Source organism: Ailuropoda melanoleuca, chromosome 13 (assembly GCF_002007445.2).
Source record: "Ailuropoda melanoleuca isolate Jingjing chromosome 13, ASM200744v2, whole genome shotgun sequence".
NCBI classification, from domain to species: domain Eukaryota; kingdom Metazoa; phylum Chordata; class Mammalia; order Carnivora; family Ursidae; genus Ailuropoda; species Ailuropoda melanoleuca.
In genome coordinates this window covers 32,318,001-32,335,186 of record NC_048230.1, presented here as the reverse complement: position 1 = coordinate 32,335,186, position 17,186 = coordinate 32,318,001, and the positions used below count along the sequence as shown (strand labels likewise).

The 17,186-nt window shown below is 37.0% G+C and overlaps 1 protein-coding gene across 9 annotated transcripts in view; it reads right to left on the bottom strand.

Annotated features, from left to right (window-relative positions):
• Positions 1-17,186, bottom strand: part of HELZ (helicase with zinc finger) — a 155,961-nt gene that overhangs the window by 83,942 nt on the left and 54,833 nt on the right. For all 9 annotated transcript variants that reach the window (XM_034641000.1, XM_034640999.1, XM_034640997.1 and 6 more), the window contains one exon: positions 10,692-10,959. In XM_034641000.1, the coding sequence (XP_034496891.1) occupies positions 10,692-10,959 (268 nt within the window). The remainder of the gene's footprint in view (positions 1-10,691; positions 10,960-17,186) is intronic.

The following is a 17,186-nucleotide window of genomic DNA, read 5'->3' as shown; positions in this document are numbered from 1 at the left end:
AATAAATAAAAATCTTGAAAAAATAAAAACTGAACATTTAAAATAAAGCTAAGCATAATATTTTAATAAAATGAAATATTACTACATGTTAAGTAATACAGAAGTCGGCTTGAACACACCCTGGGACCATTAAAATTTTAAAATCTCCTAAAGCCAGAAGGAAACGCAGTGTTGAAACTACAACGGACCTTCATTAAACTGAGGCTTCTCAAGTACATCTTACCAAAAGATTCAAACTGTGAAATTTTTCTTTCAATGCTGTTAACAAATAACAAATAACGTCCAGAATAAACTTTTGTTCATGACTGCACTGAGAAGATCCCATTCAGGAATTACAAAGAGAAGAGCAGCCTGTCAACGGCTGGCGCACTCACTTGCACTCCCGTGTGTGCTTGTTAGTGTGAGAAAGGAGGTGTGTGTCGAACAAGGACGGAGAATAAGATCTACATGGTCAAGAAGCAGGAGGTGGAAGAAAGATTTAAACTAACAGACATCTCTCTCCTTTGCCATTCTGAAACGGTGCTGTCAGAAGACAAAGCAGTAAAAGAGGAAAGGGAACATTTTCTACTTTTTCTTTGGAAGATTTAAAATTACGGGAATGAAAAAAATTAAGCTGTTTTAAAATCTAAATATTCATTTGTGGAAAGGGCTACTTTTTAGTGGTTCTACTAAACTGTTTTCTTCTCAAATCTTCTTTTGTATACATGATACTAAGAGTATCTTATAAATTCTTTTTAAAAACACTGTACATTTCCTTAATGGAAACATCTGCTTACGATATTAGGAAAACAAATCTAATTAAAACACCATATTAAAGGGTGCCTGGGTAGCTCAGTTGGTTAAGCGCCTGCCTTTGGTTCAGGTCATGATCTCAGGGTCCTGGGATAGAGTTATGCATTGGGAATCCCTGCTCAGCAGGGAGTCTGCTTCTCCCTCTCCCTCTGCCTCTCCCCCCATCCTCATTCTCTCTCTCTCTCTAATGAATAAATAAAATCTTAAAAAAAAAAACCCACCATATTAAAATGCTGAAATGTCCATTTATATACTTTAAAGTTAGAAAAGTAAAAAATAAATAATAAAGTTAGAAAAGTATAAGGATAGAGAAATATTGTTACAGAAATCTTTAAGGAAAATAACATCTGAATAGCTACTTATGCATGTAATAAATAAGTTGTTCACAGTTCCATTAGTAACCTAAAAATAGAACAAACTCCAAAAACATGTATAAATACATACTAAAGTTAATAGTTAATGATCTGACTCAAATGAGGATTAAATGAATTCCAGCAGTATTAGCCATGTGTATGGAATTATTAAAAATCACGTTATATTCTTCTCATTCTCTATGCATATTTTACTAGATCCAAAATGGAAAAGTAGGATTATAATTTAAAGAAATACAGTTTGTATGTTATCTAGTTACATTTGACTCTTTAAAGACTGGAACGTGCAGTAAGATTCACATAAAAATCAGTCATGAAATGAAAATAAAAGTATACTACACTCCCCAGTTTACATATAATCTATGTTCACCTGGTTTGTTTTTTTCTTTTTTTGTAATAAAATACACGCTTTAAAAAAGAAGGAACCCATGGATTATCCATGCTTTTTCAAATACAGTTAAATTTTTACTTTCCTTTACTCCACACATATGAGATTTAGGGTCATTAAAAGTTTTCTGAGAGAAAAGAAATTTCTTATAGTGCATTCTTCATTCAGAAATGGTCTCTTTGGGGGCGCCTGGGTGGCTTAGTTGGTTAAACATCTGCCTTTGACTCAGGTCATGATCCCAGGGTCCTGGGATGGAACCCGAGTCAAGCTCCCCACTTGGCGGGGAGTCTACTTCTCCCTCTCCCTCTGCCCCTCCCCCTGCTCATTCGCGCTCTCCCTCTCTCTCAGGTGAATAAAATCTTAAAAAAAAAAAATGGTCCCTTTGTTGCTAAAGTTGATATATGTTTTTCTGATTTTTTTTTTAACTTTGCAACCACTTTCCACTTTTTTGAAACGCCCTTTTCTACTGACTTCAAGAAAGTCATACTCTCCTAGTTTTCTTCTTACCTTTCTAGCAGCTCCTCCATTTTCCACCCAAGCACTGGCTACCTGCTAAAAGTTCACCCTGTCCTCTTCTCACTCTGTAGGTTCTCATCAAGTGAGGTCACCCTCTCCTAGATCTCTCAGCTCAGGCTGTAAACCCAACTGTCAAACAGACACCTTCCCTTATATGCTCTCAAACTCAGTACAAGCAAAACACAATCATCATCTGATGTCCCCTCCTGTCACCCCAAACCAATCTTTCCATGTATTATACATCTCAGGCAATAGCACTCTCACCAACCTAGGTGTCCAAGACAGAAACCAGGTTACCCCTGACCTTGTATCTGTCACCATCCTTCAATCCCCATCATACATTCACCAAGCCCTGCTGGTTCCTCTTCCTCCTAATTCATCTGCATCTTAACATCCTGAACTTGGATAACTACAACAAACTCCTAACATGACTTCTTTTTTTTTTTTTTTAAGATTTTATTTATTTATTTGACAGAGAGAGAGACAGCCAGCGAGGAAGGGAACACAGGCAGGGAGAGTGGGAGAGGAAGAAGCAGGCTACCAGCGGAGGAGCCTGATGTGGGGCTCGATCCCAGAACGCTGGGATCCCGCCCTGAGCCAAAGGCAGACGCTTAAACAACTAGGCTACCCAGGTGCCCCCTAACACGACTTCGTTTCAAATCTATACTCCCAACCATCACCAGAGGATCTTTACAAAATATAAGGCTGATGATAAGTAGCTTCCTCTGGCTCTAAAGTAAGGTTTAAACAGCTTTCCCTCTCACTGCCTCACCCAACACAACAAGAGCCCTCCATTACAGCTATGATGACCAACTTGCAAGTTTCTCCCAAAATTCTATGCTATTATTCTCATATCCTGTTCCTTCCAACTAAATACCTTTGTCCTATTTCTTCATCTGACAATTTTACCTATTGCTTTTTTTTTTTTTAATTCAGCTTCAAGAGGCACCTAGGTTGCTCAGTCGGTTAAGGGTCTGACCCTTGGTTTCAGCTCTGGTCATGAACTCATGGCTCATAGGGTAGAGCCCCACAATGGGCTCTCTGCTCAGCAGGGACTCTGCTTGACATTCTCTCCCTCTGCCCATCCCCCGATATGCGCACACATATACACACTCTCTCTAAAGTAAATGAAATATTTTTAAAAATTCAGCTTATACACCATCTGATTCCTAAAAGCCAACTTGATTCCTTCCTTGACTTGACTATCCTCCTTCTCCCCACTAATGTGGGGTAGATGCTCTCCTGTGGGGCTCTTGTACGTTTCTCTATTGCGGTGCAAATTACACTGTATTATTACCCTGTATTTAAAGGTCTGTCTCCCCTTTTTTCTAAGTTTTTATTTTAATTCCAGTTAGTTAACATACAGTGTTATGTTAGTTTCATGGATTACAAACTTTTGAGGAAGAAAGAAACAGTGTGTTTGCCTTAGAATCAGCAGTGGCTAGTCTACCACCTAACACTTGGAATACTCAATAAATTTTGTCCATTGAATTTTTAAATTTTCGTAATAATCTGATTGTTTCCAGGCAACATATTTCCATTTCAACTACTTTATACTATTCCCCAACAAATTCTAGAAATTGTGTAATATTTTCTCAACTAAGGCAATATATTAAAATTTTACTAGTACATCTACTTTAGAACCTGCCATCCCAAAACACCTGATCACAATTTAGCATGAAATAGCTTGAAAAATTCACCTCAATCTTAAAACAATAAGAGAATCCTCTTATGACATTTTTAGTTATGCCTCACAACAAAACTCTTGAGGTAGAGACCCTAGAAAATAAAAGTACTAAGAAATATAACTTCCCCCAGAAGATATGTCATATGTTCAAGATACAGACATAACAGACTTTCTGGTAGAAGTTACAGCTAGTAATATTTAATTTTCTAAAAGATTAACAGCCTAGGGGCGCCTGGGTGGCTCAGTTGTTGAGCGTCTGTCTTCAGCTCAGGGCGTGATCCCAGCATTCTGGGATCGAGCCCCACGTCAGGCTCCTACGCTGGGAGACTGCTTCTTCCTCTCCCACTCCCCCTGCTTGTGTTCCCTCTCTCGCTGGCTGTCTCTCTCTCTGTCAAATAAATATTAAAAAAACAAAAACAAAAGAAAGATTAACAGCCTAAAACTAAATTACATAAGATTTCTTAAGTATATAAAACAACATAGGTACTTTAAAGATTTAAGAACTCAGAAACACCTAGAATACAAAATATATCCTACAATTAGCAAAGCTATTTCTTAATAAAAAGAAAAACCATCTTTCTATTATTGCTTGCCACATTTTGAAATCTGCCTTAAAGCTTACGTAATTCCTAACCTTTTGGGAAATAGCAGAAGAGCAGCCAAGCAAATTTTGACCAATTTAATATCATACTTAGCTGAAAGAAATATGGCTCTATCAATCTTAGCAATAGCTGTATCTCTTGAGTATAACTTTAAAGGAATTTTAAAGCTATATAGAGAATTTCACTTCATACAATTTCTGGCTAAATGAATGATAACAAAAATCAACCAAGGTAATAAGAATACGTGGGTTTACTGAGGCAGAGTAACAGAGGCCTCGCCTTGCCCGTCGCAGTGATGAAATGTGCATCCACACACCAGGCCCGTCATGCCAGCTGTCAACACTGAGAAGCCCCAACAACCTGATTAGGCATGCCACTACACAGTTTAATGGACACAACAGCTTCAGCCAAAGTCAATTTCTTTTGAAAATGTGCATCGAGGAATCAAATAGATTTCACTTCAAGGTAGAATCATAATTAAATGCATATCAACATGCAGCTGAAGACAAGAGAAATACTTTTTTAAAAGTCTTAAAAGAACTCGGAGCATTTTCTAAAACTTAAATGAAATGCAGTATTATCTTTAACACCCCCACACATCTCATACTAAAACTTAACATAAAAAGAAATCTTAATTTGTGCACTGCTTTGGAAAATCATCCCTTTCTTTAAAGTAAAAAAATAAAAAGATAAACTTGATTACTATATCCAAACTCAAGCCAAAATATATCTTGTCTAATCTTGAGAGGCTTCATTCAATCCCATTTTCAAGGAAGGAATGCTAAGGTGACCATGTAAAAATATAATCCAAACCTTACAATTAAGATGTAAGAACCTTGATATTATTTCCATGATTAGCAATATTCTGCTTAAATTGTCAAAGTGCTAGGGCACCTGGGTGGCTCAGTCACTTAAGCGTCTGCCTTCGGCTCAGGTCACCATCCCAGGGTCCTGGGATCAAGCCCTGAGTTCGGCTCTCTGCTCAGCAAGGGAGCCTGTTTCTCCCTCTCCCTCTGCCTCTGCCCCTCTACCCCCACCCCAGCTCATGCTCTCTCTCTCTGTCAAATCAATACAATCTTTTTTTTCCCCCTAAATTGTCAAAGTTCACAAATGACCAATACATTCTCTTGATCTTAGGAAATATTCTATTAATCATGGGTAAGTCTGACTACATCTCAAAAAGGCACATTCCAGGGCATACAGAATACATTATTACTGTCAATACACATCCAGGTCATTAGAGGGACGACTCTGTTTACCCAAACCATTGTCTTCTGGCTTTAAATTGAATCTCAATCCACAACAAAACATTCTTCACCATTCTAATGGTGACTTGGTTTTGCTTTGATGACTGATACTGACTGAACAGACAAGTAAAACGATTCAATCAGACACATTAGAGAATGGCCCAAGGACCAAACCCAACCTTCAGCCGGTTTTGTATAGGCCTTAACTAAGAGTGGTTTTTACAAAAACAAAAAATAAAACAAGAAGACAAAACAAAGAAGCTATGCAACAAAGACTGTATCAAGTCCACAGAGCCTTTAATATTTACTTGCTGGACCTTTACAGAAAAAGTTTGTTGATGCCTACACTACAGCAGAGTTTAGTAGCTGCATACAGAGCCCCTCAACTCCATTTATTAAATATATTTTTCATGTTATTTGTGCTTAAAGAATTAACAATCAAATGTGAATTAAATTCAATGCAACATTAAAATACATACAAATATTAAGTTTAAAGGGGAAAGAAAGAAAAAACAGAAAATACAATTTTTTTAAGTAGTATATAAAACTTCGTCAAAAATTTTTCAAAATCCTTCAGTTTGTCCGTTATTTGTCCCTTGTCCATCGGCTTGCAGACACCCTCTGAGAACTCCATCTAATAACTAAGAGGATTTGCTTCTTGGTATGTGCACAAACTCTATGCTGAACTTCCCAAAATTTTACAAGTCTGCCAAATCCGAAGTGTAATTTACCAGCCTGCACATCCAGGGGGTTACCTTTGGGTGAGAGAATCACTGAAAATTCTCAGAATTCTCTGACACAATATCTACTTGTCACATTAGACATGTAGAAATAAATTCTCATTTCTGTCTTTAAGATCCTTCAAACTCCTGTGTACTTAGCATAAATAACACATAAAAAGTAATCCTACAGACTTATATTCAATTTGTGAACATCCCTATTTGAGTCAATAACTATTTTAAAGATCTAATTTTAAAGATTAGAAAAAAGAGAAAGCTCAGATGTCCCTCCCATACAATCTTACTACAATCTTTCTTTTCATCTCTAAGGGCAATTTTACACCTGGATCATCAAGTGCTACAACTGATAATGTCCTAACTTTCTTTCTATTACTTTGTTTGCTTTTTCTTATTATAAGAATAATATGTGGTCGGGGCGCCTGGGTGGCACAGCGGTTAAGCATCTGCCTTCGGCTCAGGGAGTGATCCCGGTGTTGTGGGATCGGGCCCCACATAGGTTCCTCCGCTGTGAGCCTGCTTCTTCCTCTCCCACTCCCCCTGCTTGTGTTCCCTCTCTCGCTGGCTGTCTCTATCTCTGTCAAATAAATAAATAAAATCTTAAAAAAAAAAAAAGAATAATATGTGGTCATTGTACAACATTTCAAAAATAGAGAAAACCACATTAGAACATAAAAAATCAGGAATGCCTGGGTGGTTCAGTCAGTTAAGCATCTGCCTTCAGGTCAGGTCATGATCCCAGGGTCTTGGAATCAAGTCCTGCATCAGGCTCCATGCTCCGCAGGGAGTCTCCTTCTCCCTCTCCTTCTGCCCCTCCCCGCTGCTTGTGTGCTGTGCGTGCTCTCTCACTCTCTCTCTGACAAATACATGAAATCTCAAAAAAATTTTTTTAAATTACTCATAATTTCACCAACCAGAACACGTAATGCTTTAACCATTTCCAACATTTTTATACACAAATTCATGTATGTGGGTGTACATACACACATACAAAATTAGAATTGCACTGGATATTTTCCCCTTTACATTGTATCATCAGCACCTTTACTGTTTTGAAAATTCTTCAAGAACATAATTTCAATACAGTAGTCCCCCCTTATCTGCATGGGATATAATCCAAGACCCCCAGCGACTGCACCATGGAAAATGCCAAACCCTCTATATATTGTATTTTTTCCTAACCATACACACCTATGATAAAGTTTTACACATTAGGCACAGTAAGAGATTAACAAAAATAATAATAAAATAAAAATTATAACAATATACTATAAAAAACACTATGTGAATGTGGGGTGTTTCTCTCAAAACATCTTACTTCCTGTACAGTAGTCACACTTTTTCTTGTGATGATGTAAGACAGTAAGATGCTTGGGTGATGAGATGAAGTGAGGTAAATGACATTAGTTCAGTGACGTAGCATTAAGTTATCACTGCCCTTCTGATGACAGATCTCAAGAAGGATCATTTACTTCTGGACCACAGATGATCTCAGGTAATTGAAACCATAGAAAGTGAAACCACAGATAAGGAGGCACAACTGTAGTTATATAACACGGGATTATATGGCTATGTCATAATTTGCTTAACTCGTCCTTCACTACTCTTTGAAAAGACATTTGTTTACAGGCATCTTTAACTTCACGTCTGGTTCTTTCGTCAGGATGATTCCTCGTAAGTAGAGTTACTACACCAAAAGGTTCAAACCTTCTAAAGACCTTTAATACAAACTGCCAAACAACCTTCCTTCAGAAATATACCAACTTAGTCTGCGACCAGTGTTCATTTCATGTTGCAGGTATTTTCAATCCCCTCTTATATGGGCTCTTTTTTTTTTTAAGATTTTATTTATTTATTTGAGAGCGAGCGAGCAGGGGGAGGGGCAGAGGGAGAGGGAGAACTCAAGCAGTCTCCGCACTCAGCACAGAGCTTGACGCAGGGCTCAACCCAACAACCCTGAGACCACCACCCAAGACGAAACCAAGAGTCAAGGCTCAACCGGACTGAGCCACCTAGGTGCCCCTTATATGGGCTTTAAAAAGCCCTTGCAAGGTGCTCTTGGAGTGAACATTCACCCACTTAGTTTCTTGATCAGAATCTGACCTCCGCAATTTTGTAGGGTTCGTTCTTTTATCTATTTTCTTTTTTTTTTTTTTTAAAGATTTTATTTATTTATTCAACAGAGATAGAGATAGCCAGCGAGAGAGGGAACACAAGCAGGGGGGAGTGGGAGAGGAAGAAGCAGGCTCATAGCAGAAGAGCCTGATGTGGGGCGATCCCATAATGCCGGGATCACGCCCTGAGCCGAAGGCAGACGCTTTAACCGCTATGCCACCCAGGCGCCCCTATTTTCTTTTTTTTTAAGAGAGGGAGAGAAAGAGTGAGAATCTCTAGCAGACTCCACGACACGGGGCTCAATCTCACCACCCTGAGATCATGACCTGTGCCAAAATCAAGAGTCCCAATGCTTAACCCACTAAGCCACCCAAACACCCCAAATTTCCATTTTTAAAAAATTATTTTTATTTTAATAATCCATAAGCTTATTGATCTTTAGTTATAAGTTCTGAGGCAATGTATATGGAATGATTTTTAAACCTGAACAAACAATATTTATTTGTTATATTTAAACAAATGTAAGTTAATATATAATTTTTTCTGAATTTCTATTATGGTACTCCAAAATAGTCTCTTAAGATTCTGGTAAGCTTTTAAACTATTTCATCTCAATATTTATGATTTTATCAATGTTTTCTTTACTAAGAAAAAGGAACCTATGATCATGTAAATAACATATATGCATATTAATATCATGAATATACATGATACAAGCCACTGTCCTTGTTATTTTTTTTTCAAAGTTTACTGAGCGATACCAAAGCGATAGATAGTACAAAGCTCCCAAGGAGGGGGGGGGGGACCTGAGAGGGTTGCCTTGTCCTTGTTATTTAATAAGTGACTATTTCATTAGAACTGTATATGGACACAGTTAATAAAAGTCTTGTAAGAGACCATCAACAGCCATAATTTGAAGTCTTAAGAGTAATGAAAAATATATTCTAATTTTGTAAATTTTAAAAGCATTTAATTTGAAATTAGATGTTCCAAAACCTACATCAAATTTAATCTATAAATAGAGTAACACAAGGTATGTTTAAATTTTTACTTTTCTTTTTTTGAATATATCCCTTAATGACTGTTCAGTATCTATTAATAATATTAATGATAAGGTACCAATAAGGCATCTTAGGAAAAAAAATAGGTTGGTTAGGCTATATTTAAAGGAAAAACTACTTATAAAAATGTATTTATGTCTCATAATTATGGTTCAGTATTTAAGGCTTCTGGATTTTATCTAAAAAGTAGAATGCTACTACCAAATATAACAATGACTTCATTAATATCTTCCTTCACTCAAACTTTTGTTTCTCTTTTTTAATCTTTTCTTATTTATTTGAGAGAGAGAGAGAGAGAAAGAGCATGCGCGCGCACAAGAGGCGGGGAGGGGCAGAGGGAAAGGACCTCAAGCAGACTCCACACCAAGTACAGAGCCCAATGAGGGCTTGATCTCACAACCCCGAGATCATAATCAGAGCCAAAATCAAGAGTCAGACACTTAACCAACTGAGCCAACCAGGTGCCCCAAACTTTCATTTCTAAGATTACTTTTCCTATGATGACTCAAATAAGCTTTTGGATTTATTCTTGGTCTTCACCTGTGACATATGGATGAAATGTAAAGTATGTTAAAGCATTCATAAGTGGCTATAAAGGTATTTTACTATTATCAAATAGTTTTCCTGAAGATTTAAATCATTTCATTTTTTAAAAATATTTTATTTATTTATTTGACAGAGAGAGCAGGGAGAGGGACAGAGAGAGAGGGAAAAGCAGACTTCCTGTTAAGCAAGGAGCCTGATGTGGGACTTGATTCCAAGACCTTGGGATTATTACCTGAGCAGAAGGGAGATGCCCAACTGACTGAGCCACCCCGGCATCCCAAGTCATTTCATTCTTAAAATTATATTCCAAAATATGTGGTCTCTTTCAGTTTCTATGCATTTATTCAACAAATATTTACTGAGCACTCACTCTAACTACCATTAACAGAAACCTCCTATACAGCAGGGACCACATGTTTACACTCCCAGCACGTGGCAGTCTTATGGAAATGAATTATATACCATGCACCCAGGAGGCCAACATGAACAGAACCCAGCACTGAACAACAGCTATTCAGTAACAGCCTATATTACCTATCTTCACTTAGGCACACCTCCATTTTAAAAATAAAAAATACCATCGAAAGGGGAGTTTTTTTTTAAAACAAAGTGTTTCTAAAGTAACTTACTTGCTGACTTCTTTATACTGGGCTATCTCCTCAATATAAAGAAGGTCGTGCAGCCGTGACTGATAGTTGGTCTTGGTCAATGATTTGTCTAAAACAGACTGGGTAAACAGCTGGTCAGCAGAGAGAGGAATTTGGTATCTGATAAGAAGGCTCTTCTCCAAATCAGTAGTTTCATTAGGTTCAAAATCTATAATAGTCTTAGAAGAAGAATCCCAACGCTTAGCTGTGGTTACTAGCTGTTGTTTTGCATGCATCAGGTATTCAAGATCTAAATGGAAACAAAAAACACATTTATAAAGGAATACAACATTAAAATTCTCAAATAATACATTACACATTTTGGTAGAAGCATTTCATATGCTAGAGCTAATAATTCTTAAAAACAAAACAGTACAAAAACCCATTTGACAGAGACTCTTCCCCATATCAGAAATCTGTCTGGCTTAACAAAATAACATAAATAGGAACCCATGTAAAAAACACTTTTTTTTTTTTTAACATCAGGATAGAACAGAAGTAGTTATTAACAAATTGAAAATACAGATTAACATTTAGAATTTAACTCTCAGTCAAAAGAAATATGAACTGCAGGATAAATTCCTCATAAGGTAAAGTCAATCAGATGATAATCACTTTTCTCCTACTACTACCAATACCTGCCCATTATAGAAACAGAAAATTAGAAAACTATGTTTTTTCTTGTGTAATAAAGCACAGTGAAACTCTCTGAAAGTCAACTTACAACTAACCAAAATCTTTTAGAAAATACTCATGTAAAAACACTGCTAATTCTTCATTAAAATGTGATACGATGTACCATTAAAATGCCATTCCAGAAAAATCCTGTTTAGCCTCAGCTAAATTATACTGTAAGTAGGGCACAATGTCAAAATGAATGACTGTTCAAGTTCTGACATCTCTGGGAAAAAAAAATGTAGCACAGGACCAGCACAAGGTGAAATATATTGTAACATAAATTCTGAGCACTGGGTAGGCTCACTGTTTCCACAGTGCATATTACTTTCCTCTTGGGTGGAGCATACATATACCTATAAATATGAAGCTTAACCAAAAGGGGGGGGGGGATCTTGCTTGACTGAGATCCAGTTTTAATGTAACGTAATTAAAAAGATGGCTTCACAACTCACGTTAAAATTTGGGAAGAAGTAATAAGAAGTTTAAATAGAGATCAGCTAGTCTTCAAAGTACAAAAATAAGTTACCCTGTACTATATTTGCAATGAGAGAATAATGCCTAATTGCCATGTACTGCTTAGTGAGAGATTTTCCTACATTTAAATGTTATATATAAATTACAAACATAGAAGTATAGTCATCCAAAAGACATTTCTCAATACTAGAAAACAGTTTACCCTAATATCTTACAAAAGATTCAAATGTAAAGGACCTAATTTCTTGCCTTTGCTTCATGAAAAGGTATTTCTACGTAACAGTTTTATTATTTCCCAAATGGTAAAATAAATACAACTATAATCATCAAGCCACAAGGACGGCCTGCATTCTTAGAATACTCTGGATGAGGCAAGGATGGTCTGTTTTTACAATAGCTTCAAAAGAAGTTTCATAAAGTAAACTAACCACATTTTCTTCCTAAATCATCCTAAAATTGGGCCCTGCCCTTTCATTCCTTAAATCATAACTACAAAAAATATTTAAATAACACAAATGCCAATATTCCTAGAAGAGAGTATACCACCACTAAAAATCAAATGATACTCATTATCAAAATAATAAAGATGTACATAAAAATTTATTTTCCTTAATTCAGAAATCAAGAGAAACAGTAACAGTACAGTGACAAACCAAATAACCAGCTCTTTAAAAATAAAAACTAAACTCTACATACTATCAAAGAGTCACTGTCATATGTAATAAAAGGATGTCTATTATTTGGAGATAGGGCAATTATATTTCATAATTTTATTTTAAATAAGAAATTGAATCAGACTATGCCTAGATCAATGTTACGTTCACATTCTTTAAAAAGTCATTAATTATTTCTAACTGATATTTAAATAACTGGGATAACAAGAAACCTAAAACAATAGAGCTTTCCTTTTAATAAGATTTTTGTATCACCTATTTAATATGCAAAGCAATTTATACAGACAGTCATTCTACTCTGGACTACTCAGGCTTTCTGGGAAAAGTGGCATGAGAAACAGTTTTTGTTTTTCTCATCTTATCTAGACAGTGCCATGATTCCAACCCTGATTTTATGAAATTATTAAAATTAGCGTCTTCAGCAGGCAACACAACGATTTCAAAACAATTTCCAAACAATGTTAAATTTTTTTCCCTTTATTTTTTAAATGACTATAAACATACTACAGGATAGGGGAGAGTTCAGGGAACAGTAAAAAGAACCTAGAAAAACATCCCTACGTGCCAACATCAAAAAGTCTGCAAATTACTATCTCAGTCATTAACTCCGACATCAAAAAGGAATTGTGGCCAGTGACATATACTAAGGACATATTCTGCCAAAGTTACTTCTTTTTCCCTACTTCATCTGAACTTGAGATAAGCTTCTGCCTCCAATCCTCTCATTTATAAGCAGTGGCTTACTAAGCCTATTCAAATACGTAACTTACAGTCCTTAAAGGTTGTTAGGTCTTAAGAGGCCCTGTTCAAAAGTTTTTTTCTTGCAGATTTACTTATTTTAGAGAGAGAGAGAAAGGGAAAAGAAAAGAAAGAGAAAACAGGGGAAGGAGCTGAGGGAGAACAAGAAACTCGAGCAGACTCCCCAGCTGAGTGCAGAGCCCGACGCGGGGCTCAATCACACGACCCTGAGATCATGACCTGAGCCGAAATCAAGAGTTGGATGCTTAACTGACTAAACCACCCAGGCGCCCCTTACGAGTCCCTTTTCAAATAGAGGAGGGAGAGGAGGTTCCCCATGGGGAACAGGACTACTACAGGCCTCATTTCAGTCGCACCTCCAGCACGTGGTAGCAGCTGCTAACGTCTAAACCACACATACGGGCTACTCGGGGCAGCTGAGCCAGTTCATCCTTGGTAAGCACTTTTCTTCAACCTAGATCAGGCTAAAATGAAAATCACTCTGCCCAGATGAAAAGTGAACAGGTTAAGGATCAATACTCAAAAAAACCATATAGGGAGAACTTAATACTGACTTAGTAACCAACTCCTACAATAATAAATCTCAAAGCAAATCTGACAGGAATTATAAACCTGTAGGATCTATTACCCTGAGATGTGGTAGGCAGAAGCTATAAATATATTTTAAGAGAATATCACAAGAAAAAGTTAAAGATAATTAGCATATACCTAATTTTTTGAAGATAACATAAGGGAAGAGCTGCTATTGCCACAGAGAGAATTCAAGGTGGGAATGACCAGTGGACACAAGACATGCTTCCCAACTTCCCTGGGCCTGCTGACTGAGAACAGCAATGCCCTCCTTGTTCAGCCACATAGTTACTATTCTAACGAAGCAGCCAAAGGGTTGGTTTGTTTTATGCTGAAGAATATAATATAGCAGACTTGAAAATTATCCTTAACAGAACCTAGAGAGTAGATAAGAAAAAGTAAGGAGAAAAAAAAAATTCAAGTGTTCTATGCGTCTAACATAAGGGTGGACGCAGAAAAACCATGCAATAAATAAATGCATGCTAAATATAGAACATATTCAAAACAGCTCTTCTTATCTAGGAGTTAAAGAGAATGAGATTCTCAATTCCAAAATCAAAGGCAAACACTCTTCCTTAGGAAACATCTTGGTCCTGCCTTTACAAGTCTAGACTGCCCAAAGTAACAATAAAATTACAAATCTGAAAGCACTCCCAAACCATCATTTCAGCTCTCCATTTCAATATCATTCCTTTCCCAAAAATTGCTACACAGAAACAAGATTAGCATCTCTTAGCTTACCCATATTGTCTGTCCCCATTTTCCACCTCTTAAAGAAACCAACAAAAAGTTAAAACAGCAAAATAACAGCATCAGAGTACCTCATTACTTTTTACATGCTTCTACTCAACAATATTTATCTTCTATTGACAAATATTTTTTAAATCATTTTTCTATGACTTTTCATACTATCAGTATCTATATCGATATTGGTGTAGATACATCTATATAACCTGCCCTTAACTTACCAACAACTTTGGCATTTGGAGATAATTTTTAAGTCATACTACATTTTAATGTAAATGTTAACATACACTGCTAGATTCAAAGTAAGAAATGTGTACTATCAAGTTTTCAAATTTAAATATCAGAATTAATTTTCAACACGTAACTTCCAGATATTCAAAGCATAATTCCAAATCAATTTGCCAAGCAAAAATTTTCTATTACTCAAAGTTGTGGGATAAAGTTGTATAGTGCAGTTTGTTTTCTAAGCAAGGGGACAACCCACTAACTTTCTTCTTTTGTAAATGGTATTTTGCCACACATTTTTGAGAGGCACGTCTTTAATCCAAAACAATTTTTTTAGTGCATACAGTGTCTCTTGCTGAACCTAAATCTCACCAACAAGGGAAAAGCACTGAAAAAAGCCAAGTTAAAGTTATATCTATTGGCTGAACAGTCCGCAGAATTGCCATTTACAACTAGAAGAAAAAAAATTCACTCATGGCCTGCAAATAGAAAGGTCTGAATGCTTTAGATAGCATGAAAATAGGGGTGCCTGGCTGGCTCAGTCACTAGAGCGTGCAATCTTAATCTCAGGATTGTGAGTTCAAGCCCCACCCACAGTGGTTGTGGAACCTACTTAAAAGTAAAGAAATAGATTACCATGAAAATAATATTTTAAAAAATGTGGTGCCTGGGTGGCTCAGTCAGTTAAGCATCCAACTCTTAGGTTTTGGCTCAGATCCTGATCTCAGGGTTGTGAGATGGAGCCCCCACTGGGCTCCACCTTTGCAGGGAGTCCGCTTGAGATTCCCTCTACCTCTGCCCCTCCCCCACTCATGCTTGTGCTCTAGATTGCACTCTCTCTCACTAAAATAAATAAACGTTAAAAAAAAAAAAAAGAGTAGGGAAAGCACCAAAGAACTATAAATTACCACAACAGGTCAGCTAATGTCAGTAATGACCAAAAAAAGTCAGCCAAATGTCACCTAGCTTGCCTAACCTAAATTTAAGTTTTTCTGTTTATAATTATTCAAAATATCCTATCAAAAAAATACATTTTATACATTCTATATATTGCTCTCTTGTAATACTTATTTTTCCTGGCCTTGAAAAACAAATTTCACTATGTGAAACTGTTTTGTTTTCAAATTCATTCAAGAAAATGCTTAATTTTGGGGTGCCTGGGTGGCGCAGTCGTTAAGCGTCTGCTTTCGGCTCAGGGAGTGATCCCAGCATTCTGGGATCGAGCCCCATATCAGGATCCTCCGCTAGGAGCCTGCTTCTTCCTCTCCCCCTCCCCCTGCCTGTGTTCCCTCTCTCACTGGCTGTCTCTCTCTGTCAAATAAATAAATAAAATCTATTAAAAAAAAAAAAAAGAAAGAAAGAAAATGCTTAATTTTTTCAATTATTTTCTATGACATAACTACTTAGAAGTAAAACCTTGTTTGAAGAAAAATAAGCAAAGATAACAAACTGCAAAGCGGTCAGTAAAAAAGGATATAAAGAAGTATCACAAAAAGGGCGTAAGGCATTGTATCAGTTCCAAATGGGAGGATATCCTTGACTATATTAATACCTTCTACCAAACTGAATGAAATAAAAAATTCATTATATTTTCTTTTTTTTTTAATATTTTATTTATTTGAGAGAGAGAGAGCACGAGAGAAAGCAGACAGCACAAGCAGGGAAGTAGGGAGAGGGGCAGAGAGAGGGACAGAAGCACACTCCCAGCTGAGCAGGGAGCCCGATGCAGGACTCAATCCCAGGTCCCCGGGATCATGACCTGAGCAGAAGGCAGATGCTTAACCAACTGAGCCACCCAGGCACCCCAAATTCATATTTTCAAGCTGATATATTAGAAACCTAAGAAATGAAACTCTATTTCTTCCAGTCACCACACTCAAAACGTAGGTCATCTTGGACAGCTTCTCCTCCACCAACTTCTCTTGCCAAGATCCACAGGTGCCATGGTTTTAAGGGCTTGGGTCTTTAGGCTTCTCAGCCCCTCTCCTCTGCGTGCACCCTAGTCCCAGGCCTCCCTTTTCTAAAAAATTCTCCTTCTCTCTTCCTACTTTCTTCATTCTATTTGTAAGCCAGGAATTATCCTAATCATGGCTCATGATAAAACCAACAGCTACCGTTTACTGAATGCCTAACGTGTGCCAGATACCACACAAAGCTTATCTTCGGTCTCACAATGATCCTCTAAGATAGATAGCTGTAGCCCCACTTTACAGAAATTTCCACATGAAATTCAGGAATGTCAAGTACCCTGCCCAGGGTCCCACAGGTAACGAGAAAATCAAGATTCTAATCCAATTCTATTTGATTCTGGAGTCTGTTCAATGCTCTTTTTCTCCAACTAGAAAAGTAC